The sequence below is a fragment of the Taudactylus pleione genome, unplaced genomic scaffold (genome assembly GCF_031769625.1).
Source record: "Taudactylus pleione unplaced genomic scaffold, aTauple2 ptg000092l, whole genome shotgun sequence".
Lineage (NCBI taxonomy): Eukaryota > Metazoa > Chordata > Amphibia > Anura > Myobatrachidae > Taudactylus > Taudactylus pleione.
In genome coordinates, this window is record NW_028284494.1 from 1,613,066 (window position 1) to 1,624,191 (window position 11,126).

Genomic DNA, 11,126 nt, shown 5'->3' on the forward strand with positions numbered 1-11,126 from the left:
GCATGTCATTTTATTTAATTTTTTTCTTGCAACTGTGTCCAAAGAAAAGCCAAGACTTGCAATTTTTAGAATGGATGTGTTTTGTTACCAGGGGGATAAATGTCACATGGTCCATCCATAGTACAGCACCGTATTCACTTTGATTCTCTGTCATTTATGCTGTCACAGGTCTCCTGCACAAGAGGCGCGTAGCAATTGAAGCCCTTCAAGTCTGCTGTCTACTGCTACCGCCGGAAAATCGAAGGAAGCTGCAGCTCCTAATGAGGATGATGGCGAGGATAAGCCTGAGCAGGGAAATGCCACCTCTGTGTGATACCATTGGGAACCGAGCACTGGTATGTTATTAAAGACGCTGGATAATTGGACTTTCTGGGCTGCTGTGGTCAGCACTACAGGTGTCCTCTCACAAGTGACAGTTTTATCTGTCTAACAAAAGATTTACTTGTTCTCGCTTACTTTTTATTCCTGAGCATGTATTATTATTATTTAAATTTTTTTTTTTTTATTAATGAATACAGCACCATTTTCAAGCCGCTGCATACACTTTTGCCATCATATTTCATTCATTATTAACTGAATGGAAATAATACAGACTTACAGGAGGCTAAATGTTTTTCTGGTCATAAGACAATTACAAATATGTCATACTTCATATTCTAAACCGGTGCCTTGTGTGTCATAATCACACCAGGTTCTAATAGAATTCTAGGCAGAGAAAGGTACTTCCATATCTGCTTCATTGTCAGAACAGGTTAATTAAAGTAAATGATTTGAGGTTTTTTTTAGGTTTATCGGTCTATGCCTTGGGTGGGTTGGGTATGAAACACTCGCAGTCGGGATGTCAGCTGTTCAAAATACAGACAGCGGCATCCTGACGGGTACGTAAGTATCCTAACCCCCCCCCCTTCTGCCTCTAACCCTCCCTTCTTGCACCCTATCACTCCCCACCCCGCATCCTAACCCTCCCCCCTTCTGCCTCTAACCCACCCCACCCTGCATCCTAACCCTCCCCCCTTCTGCCTCTAACCCACCCCACCCCGCATCCTAACCCTCCCCCCTTCTGCCTCTAACCCACCCCACCCCGCATCCTAACCCTCCCCCCTTCTGCCTCTAACCCACCCCACCCTGCATCCTAACCCTCCCCCTTCTGCCTCTAACCCACCCCACCCTGCATCCTAACCCACCCCGCATCCTAACCCTCCCCCCTTCTTCCTCTAACCCACCCCACCCTGCATCCTAACCCTCCCCGTTAGTGCCTCTAAACCCTCCCTTCTTGCACCCCCACCCCCTGCGGCTAACGCCGAACCCGACCCCGCTGTAATTAGGCTCGGTATGTTGGCTGTCGGGAGCATTGTATCTAAACTGGCGTCGGGATTTAGGAGCGTATGTTTAGTCTTGGGTCAGGATTTCAACAGCCGTACGTCGACATCATAGCTACATCCCGTCTAGGGCTAGGTGTCAGAGGATTAAGTCTTTCATGGCTAGAAATGTTATTTCTAGATTAATCGTGTTTACTTTCAGCACAGAGGGTTTGATTCTCAGTCGTACGTATTGCGAACGCAGTTCTGGGCGCCTAATACAAACGGAGCACTACTTAATCTATATTCCTGCATTATGAGCCGTACGCATATACGTATGTGATCGCACTGCCCCCAGTCCTCTGTCCGTGAGAGCTGCCGTCATCCCTGTCCTCTGCACTTACACCTACCTTAGGTGTAGAAGATCCAACTAAATTTAGTGTCCTCTTTGACTCGGAATAGCATGTAGCTCTGGTCACATGCCCTCAACACACCCACAAAACTGCCTGCCCAGTTGCCACCCAGAAAAGTCCTTTCAGTGGCCACAGAGCAAAGACCAAGGGGAAGATGTTCTGAGCCTTGGAGAGAGATAAAGTATCAACCAATCAGCGGCTTACTGTCATTTTACAGGCTGTGTTTGGAAAACTACAGTCAGGACCTGATTGTTGGTACTTAATCTCTCTCCAAGCTTTGCTAAATCTCCCCCCAAGATATATATGTCTCTGATTTTATTGTAAGTTCATCACATGAGCAGTCTGCTAAAAATCGCTGGGTGTGGATGGATTTGTATTTGATTGTGACTCAGATTAAGGCCCAGAAGACTAATATATTTAAATATATCGAGTGGATATTTGTGTTCTTCTAAGCTGAGATAGTGTATGAAGACAGCAGTAGAACAGTGCCATCTACTGCCAAAATTGCCAGAAAATTGACTTGGTACAGTGTACAATAAAGCATCTCTGAGAACTGGCTTACCCTTGTTTTACTGAACAGATAGAGGTCTCAAAAATATGATTGTGTGTTCTGGTCACGTTTGGATCTCTGTTGTGTCCAGGTTTGGATCTGCTTAGTTACTGTGATCTATATATATTAATTTTTTTTGTCTTTTCCAGAATGTACAGACCTTTTCTCGCTGTATTCTTCGCTCAAAAGAGGAGATGGACCTGGGTGAACTTTTGTCCACAAAACTGGTGACTTTCATGATGGATAATTGTCAGGACATTTTGACTGTTCCATCATCTATGAAAAAGTCAGTGGAAGACTACGTAGCACATCAGAGAAGGGTCCAGGTATTCCATTACGTAGATATATTGATCTCTATATCCTGTTAGGGAATATTCCTCTTTTATAATGTAAAGTTTATATAGCTTTCATGTAAATTTACTGTTAGCATTTTTCTTCTACGGTTATTTCAGATAAAGTATCCAGGGGCTGACATGGACACCACTCTGCAGCCCACCTTCGTCCAGCCCCAGGAAAAGCTTGAGTATCAGAAGCTGAATAAAACTCAAGATCCGGTGAAGGTTGCATTGGAGGATATTATCCATAACAATCAGATGTCATCCAAAGAGAAGAAGAAGAAATTAAAGCAGGTTATAATCCTTATATTCTTCCCTATCTTTCTGTAGAAATGAGGATGCATTTTTAGAATGCCCGTGTTTAGAATTCTGCATGAGGTCTTGAGCGTGGGCACGGAACTTCCATTTGTGGCCTGCAGGTGTCGCTCTGTCTGTGTTTCTATTGCTTTTCTTTTGTGTTTTGAGTTTTGTCCAATTGTTGAACACACTTGTAGAAAGGTCTCTGACCACAGACCATGTTCAATCCTAATACTCCACATTTTTACTCAACGTAACAATGGTGAAGGCCCCTCTTTGGGTTCCCTATTCTTAGCAGCCTGAACGCAGAGATTGCACTGCAGTCGGGAAGTAAGTACTGAATACTAAGGACCTATCCGTCCATGTGGCACATTCACCAAACAATTTGCATCCATTGAGGTCTCTCTGCTCCTCTGATCAGCATTTAGTAACAGGTGCAATGGGAAAGTGGTGACTGCATCCCCTATGGAGGTCTCCTAATAATGGGCTGCACTGGGAGCTGTAGATAACACTCCCAAACAGTAAACATGAATGAAATAACAGTTCCCGAGAATCAGACTACAATAAAGAAGGTAATCCTGATACTACTCCAATACAATTCTTCCTGATGATGCCTGCAAACAGCTGACACAATACAAAGAAATAATTAACATTAGACTTTAGGTGTAGTTCAGCACTCCGAATTAGGGGTCAATTCAGTTACATGTGAGGGTGGTGAGTTCCCGTTGCAGCGGTGATTATACGCCGGCAACGCAGTCGATTTCACCCCCATTGCGGCCTGATCTCGTCCCAGACTAGTGGATTTCTGCAAACAGCCGAACAAAAATTCACAAGCCTGGCCGTGCCGTAAGCGTGGCATATAGTCGCACCTAATTGGATTGACCTCTTAGGATAGCATTATCCCAAACCGAGCACGTGCAAGGTGGTCCAGATTCCAACAGATATACAGTCAGGTCCATAAATATTGGGACATTGACAGAATTTTCATATTTTGGCCTCTATTCACCACCGCAATGGCTTTGAAATGAAACAAACAAGATGTGATTTAAATACAGACTTTCAGATTTAATTTGAGGGTAATTACATCCAAATCAGGTGAACGGTGTAGGAATTACAATGGTTTCTATATGTGCCTCCCACTTTTTAAGGGGCCAAAAGTAATGGGACAAACTAAACAATCCTAAATCTAACTTTCACTTTTTAATACTTTGTTGCAAATCCTTTGCAGGCAATTACAGCCTGAAGTCTGGAACGCATAGACATCACCAGATGCTGGGTTTCATCCCTGGTGATACTCTGCCAGGCCTCTACTGCAAATGTCTTTAGTTCCTGCTTGTTCTTGGGGCATTTTCCCTTCAGTTTTGTCTTCATCAAGTGAAATGCATGCTCAATCGGATTCAGGTCAGGGGATTGACTTGGCCATTGCATAACATTCCACTTTTTAGCCTTAAAAAACTCTTTGGTTGCTTTTGCAGTATGCTTCGGGTCATTGTCCATCTGCACTGTGAAGCGCTGTCCAATGAGTTCTGAAGCATTTGACTGAATATGAGCATATAATATTGCCCGAAACACTTCAGAATTCATTCTGCTGCTTTTGTCAGCAGTCACATCATCAATAAATACAAGGGAACCAGTTCCATTGGCAGTCATACATGCCCACGCCATGACACTACCACCACCATGCTTCACTGATGAGGTGGTATGTTTTGGATCATGAGCAGTTCCTTTCCTTCTCTTCTCTTCCCATCACTCTGGTACAAGTTGATCTTTGTCTCATCTGTCCATAGGATGTTGTTCCAGAACTGTAATGGCTTTTTTAGATGTTGTTTGGCAAACTGTAATCTGGTCTTCCTGTTTTTGTGGCTCACCAATGGTTTGCATCTTGTGGTGAACCCTCTATATTCACTCTAGTGAAGTCTTCTCTTGATTGTTGACTTTAACACATATACATCTACCTCCTGGAGAGTGTTCTTGATTTGGCCAACTGTTGTGAAGGGGTTTTTCTTCACCAGGAAAATAATTCTTTTGTCATCCACCACAGTTGTTTTCCGTGGTCTTCCAGGTCTTTTGGTGTTGCTGAGCTCTCCGGTGCATTCTTTCTTTTTAAGAATGTTCCAAACAGTTGATTTGGCCACACCTAATGTTTTTGCTATCTCTCTGATGGGTTTGTTTTGATTTTTCAGCCTAATGATGGCTTGCTTCACTGATAGTGACAGCTCTTTGGATCTCATATTGAGAGTTGACTGCAACTGATTCCAAATGCAAATGTCACACCTTGAGTGAACTCGAGACCTTTTACCTGCTTAATTGATAATGAAATAACGAGGGAATAGCCCACACCTGTCCATGAAATAGCTTTTGAGTTGATAGTCCCATTACTTTTGGCCCCTTAAAAAGTGGGAGGCACATATTGAAACTGTTGTAATTCCTACACCGTTCACCCGATTTGGATGTAATTACCCTCAAATTAAATCTGAAAGTCTACAGTTAAAGCACATCTTGTTTGTTTAATTTCAAAACCATTGTGGTGGTGAATAGAGGCCAAAATCTGAAAATTCTGTCAATGTCCCAATATTTATGGACCTGACTGTATATCATACTCTATATTGCAGCTTCCCCCTATTATAAAGTACAGTATAACCAGAGATCACTCTCTATGATAGATGTTCACAGTAGGGCTCATTCGGAGTTGGAAGTACAACAATTTTATTTTGTATAAGATAAACATTTTTATGTACTGCACATGTGCACAAACATGCAAACGTCTGCCCCTGCGGCTGACCGCAAATAATTTGTGTTGCGCTATAGTACATCAAGTTCCAGCCATCTATTCACATTACTTGTCATTTTCATTTCATCTACTGTGGGAATGAAGTTTACAATTGGATTTGTTGATGTGGAGGAGTTTGTACTTTGTTACATTTATATACTGCAAATGCAACTTTCACATTTATCGTTCTATTTTGTGTATATGACACTTCATTATCTTATTACAATGTGCACAGATCGGTAATACAACTTTAGCATTCAATACCAACACTGTCACGCCATCATTGCACTTTTGTTATGCGGAAGTCTAATGTATGTATGCGTGTGTGTGTGTGTGTGTGTGTGTGTGTGTGTGTGTGTGTGTATACCTCTATTGCCTACTTTCGGAGCTCATATGTGTCCAACTGTAAATGTGTTCATCTGTAACCATCAATTACACTGATCAGTAGTGACACAACCACCAGTCTCTGTAACGTGATGGACTTTTTCTTGCATTCACTTAGCTGTTCCCATAGGGTACAGATACTACAGCTGTCACATAAGGCAGCTAGCCCACCTCTTCTACAGATCTTATATGTGTACTCTGCTTAAAGAATAATTCTATTGTTACATTTACTTTTTAACAAGAAATACAGAATTTGGGCCTGTAATACAAGAAGATATCAACAGCGCTGCTACGTGTACAGTACAAAGGCAATCTGTCTGCTTACCTTACAAGAGGCCGTAGCAAACACCTCTCCATAGGGAGCTATTCATTATCGCTAATGGACCCGTTACACATGGGGAATGCTTGTCTCCACAGAGCCCACCTTCTGTTTCTCCTAGGTTGAATGCTCCTTATCATACAAAGCAGACGGAATATGCACAGCTAAAGAATGCTCTGTACTACATAATTGCCATAGTTTACATGCACCTATGTACATATATTCTGTGCTTAGCTGGGTGAGTTTTCTCGAACATCAGCTGCACTTTATTTCTGTTCAAAGAAAGCAAAAGCAAACGGGCGACCCCCCGCAATGACTGAGGCAGTGCTGTCATCATTTCTGCTGCTCTATACCACCTCCATCGCTTACATCAATGAGGGACCTTGGCTGATGGCCTTCATCTATAATGCACGGATCCGATTCTCCCTGTGCAGCATCCCCCAGTCACTCTTCCCGTGATCACTGTTTTCAATGTCTGCTGCTGAACTGGTTTATCTCTTCTATCACTAGGGAGAGCAGGGCAATTATTTAGAGACCATATTTGTGTACACTCCATATAATTAACACGTTGTATTTCCATATAAACTTTAGAATTGGAATTGGTACCATTATTACACATTATAGTCCCAAATCCTTGTAATGTAAAATATAATTGCTCTTCATTTTATTGAAGCATTTGTAAAGGGGAGGGGGGATTAAACTGGGACAGTTGGGTGCAAAGGAAAAAAATCTGTTCTGTTTGAATGGACAGTCGCACAGCGTCACCTCTAGATGCCGTAATCATTTTTAGAAAATATTTCTATACAAATGCTTTTAGTCTCTTATGTATATATGTGTGTGTGTGTATGTGTATATATGTATATGTGTATGTATATGAGTGTGTATATATATATATATATATATATATATTAATAAATAAATAAGATGTTTGAGTATCCTATTGATACCTGGGATAACTAGTCTGTGTTCTGTTGCTTTTATATCTACCACTTTCTGTCTTCAGTTCCAGAGATCCCACCCTCAGGTCTACAAGGACCGGTTCCCTACCCCAGAGAGTGAATCCATGTTATTTCCAGAGAGAACGGGCCTAAGAGCTCAGCTGTCATTTTTCACACTCAAACGACCCTTCCAGTCATTTCAGAGGACGCGCAGCTTTCGGATGTAATGGAGACTTGACTCTGATTTTAAACCCAAAACTTAGGAGATGGTTTACAGATTAAAAGGGGGAAAAAAATAACCACTTAAGCTTTACATTGGGAGCAAAGCCGCAAGACACGAGATATTCTCTAATGACCACTTATCAGTATTTGCTCGAATATCGTACTATATTTTTTAGATGAAAATGGGTCAATTGTTAACCTGAACTGGCATATTGTTATGCACCTAACGTTTTCAAGGTTTTTACCTGTGAATTGAAAGATTTGCCGCGGAGCGTATGAAAATCACTTGAACAATACACAATGGGTACATTTCAAAATCTACGTCCTTTATTTTAGATTATGTACATACTTGAATTTCTTTAATACACTGGATGATGACTAATTAACATCTCAGTCTTAAATGTTTGTCTAATATTTGTATCTAAAATGAAGCGATGTCATTATGCATTCTTGTGAGAGATGTGACTGTCCTTTTTGTATTTTAAGTATGCTACGTCAGCTTTTTTATATTAACAGAAAAATACTGTATGACTGTTTAAGGCAAGTGGTGTTTTTTAGTGCACAGTTTGCAGAGCTGTCGCTCATCTTGTAAAGCTATGTGAGGTCTTATTTTTCACACTGAAAGAAACCTGGAACCTACTGGCGATCTCGGCAGCTCCACATTGCAAGCTCTCTAAGCCAGATAAAAATAGAACCTGGCTAAAATGAAGAGTCATTTCACCTGCTGCGTCAGGAACAAGGTGGCTGAATGCAGAGTCTGGTGGTTTATCCCAGGTCAAATGTCTGTTCTGCTGACCATATAAGGTGCGGAATACATATTTTTTACTGGATAAATACTAAAGCTGCATACACACACACAACGATTTTGTTACCAACGATTTTATGAACGATTTTTATGAACGATTTTCTGTCAGATTATCTGTCATATTTTTTAAAGTGTAATGAACGATTTTTATGAACTACAAATGATTTTTGCATATTCCCTTAATGAAAATCGTTCAGTTGACAAGTCTGACTGAACTACAAACGTGAACACGCATGAACGATAATCGTTCATCATTTGACTCAGAAAGTGAACGATTTTTTCAAACGATTATCGTTAAACGATATCGTTTAACAATTATCAGTCAAAAAATCGTTGTGTGTGTATGCAGCTTTAGAATTTGAGTTAAATTTAAAATGAAATACAGTAATGTCATGAAATTCCTCATGCTGAACTATACATGTGAAGAATGTCTAATTACCGCGTTAGGTTACAACATACACAGATGTGCCCTTATCCATCTTGGCCGGTGGTGCTGCACGCAACGGTACGCATGCCACAAATCACGGGCACATTTGGCGCTGATGCGGTCAAGATGTAAAAGGACACGTCTGTATAAATGCATTGTGGTCATGGTGTGTACGGAAGACAAAGCAACATGTTGTATAGATCTGTATATGACACGTTTGTAATACTTGGAGTGTGAATGCAACACTGTGCTCAGCAAAGTGACCGTGACACCTATTCTAGGTATAAATCCAGACTTTGAAAAAGGCATTCTGCCAAACCCAGGAGATTCTATTGCATACTATATACTGTGTGTGTGTGTGTGTGTGTGTGTGTGTGTGTGTGTGTGTGTGTGTGTGTGTGTGTGTTACGCAGAGGCAACTGGATTTTTAGTTGTTGATGTCCTTTTACTTTCATCAGTACATGTACATTATAATCTATGGTCTATTGTGGTACAGGATTGATGTTGAAACATTTTTCACACAGTTTCAACTGTTTTGTGTATATATTTTTCAATTCTGTGTTGTATGGAAGAAGCGTTCACGTTAGCTTTTTCTGTACTACTGTCGATTGGGTTTGTTTGTTTGTTTTTTGTGGGTAGATTTTGTTTGTTTATAAATTGCTGCTTAGCCCGATACCGGCTCCCTCATCACTGCAATAACACAATTTCACAAGTGGTGTCACACAGTCTTAAGTAACTTTGGAGAAAAGCGTTATGGCTGTATTCGATCACACAGGTTATATTTATTTCAGAGGCAGGTATCGCTTGGCACTAGGGACCGGCATGTGAGTGGGCTCTGCCAGTCTGGCGTATACACCGCTCATATGTGTCAAACTCTCTCTGTTTTTGCAGATTTGTCAAGGATCTTATAATCAGATTAGTGCCTTTTTTGTTGTTTTTATGAACTTTGCTAATTTCATATTAGTTTAGATGCTGCTAAATCATAACATTCCTATTGTTGTAAAGGTGTGCTGAAGACCAACAAATACCTGTGTGTGTGTATGATTTAACCAAAGGACAGGGCTCGACAAATCCCGGGGGCCAGGTCACCATGGCTACCAGATTTTGCTGCCTGGCTACTAGATTTTGCAGTGAGGGAGGAAGCAGATCCTCATCAGCTCCGGCGGAGATTCGTGCCTATAGTATTGCGGTGTTCATATCATGCACAGGAGTGCATGTGCCGAGTGTTGCCTGCGGTGACTGCTGTGCCTGTGTCCGTCCCAGCCTGCGCTGACGACTCCTCTCCAACCTGGCTTGCTCTGATCTCTGCTGTCTGTCTCAGTCTACACTGATCCTCCTGTACGTCCCAAATGTCTACTATCTCCTATCTCTGGCTGCATAGAGCTCTCCGGTAGTAGGGTCTATGCGTGGCCAGGGATTGCGGAGTGGCTTCGGAGGGATAGTGGTGTGACCACGAGGGGAGGGGGGTTCTGTTGTACTTTCTGGCACCATTATTTTATGTGAAATATGGTCCGTTATTACTGGAGGGTGGGGGTGGAGCAGGGGAGCTGTGCAGAGCAGTGAGTGGCTCCTACACTTTCATCCTGGCTCCTAGATATTAGAAAAAATTGTCAAGCCCTGCCATAGTAATACATTTTGGCTTAATAGTGCCACACTTCAGTGCATATAGTATGAAACCCTATAGAACTGAATCCCGCGGTTACAGGTCGGCGTAAAGGGGAAACTATTCTCTCTTGCCGGATAGAGTTTTAAGCTTCTCTAACTGTTTCATGCCGAGTTCCTCACATGTAACATTGGAGGAGCTTCTTCCCCCCCCTTCACCAGCCCATCTCTACTGGAACAGTCAGGCGTTATTCAACCTATTGGGACTTGTATGTTTAGTGTGCATGTGATACCAGCCTTAAGCAGGCATTGTATAGGAAGCTGCATATATCTTATTTTAAAAGAACATTGCATATCCTCAGTGTTTTTCCCTACACTTCTCTATCTCCCCAATAATAAATCAGGGGGTATATTTACTAAAGTGCGGGTTTTTAGAAGTGGAGATGTTGCCCATAGCAACCAATCAGAGTCTAGCTATTCTCTTCTAGAAGGTGCTAGATAAATGATAAGTACGATATGATTTGTTGCTATGGGCAACATCTCCAATACTCTCTCTAGGACCACTGGTCTTCCCGAAACATTTAACCATGGAATATTGCAGATGCTTCAAATAACTGCATCCCATCCACTTCCAAACCTATTCACTGTAACTTTCTTCTGGTGCTACTAATGCCTGGAAAATTAAATATAGAAGGCGTTTAGCAGGGCCGAGAGTAGTACGGATACCTGGCTGTTAAGACAAACACTGGGTGTGGGTAGTAAAAGG

At 41.8% G+C, this 11,126-nt stretch overlaps 1 protein-coding gene across 1 annotated transcript in view; it reads left to right on the plus strand.

The window, feature by feature from the left end:
* DEPDC1B (DEP domain containing 1B) overlaps positions 1-8,552 on the plus strand; it is a 44,962-nt gene extending 36,410 nt beyond the window's left edge. Inside the window, exons 8-11 of the mRNA XM_088469458.1 lie at positions 169-335; positions 2,411-2,587; positions 2,714-2,890; positions 7,370-8,552. Coding sequence (XP_088325584.1) covers positions 169-335; positions 2,411-2,587; positions 2,714-2,890; positions 7,370-7,531 — 683 coding nt within the window. The 3' untranslated portion in view covers positions 7,532-8,552. The remainder of the gene's footprint in view (positions 1-168; positions 336-2,410; positions 2,588-2,713; positions 2,891-7,369) is intronic.
* Positions 8,553-11,126: the final 2,574 nt, after the last annotated feature.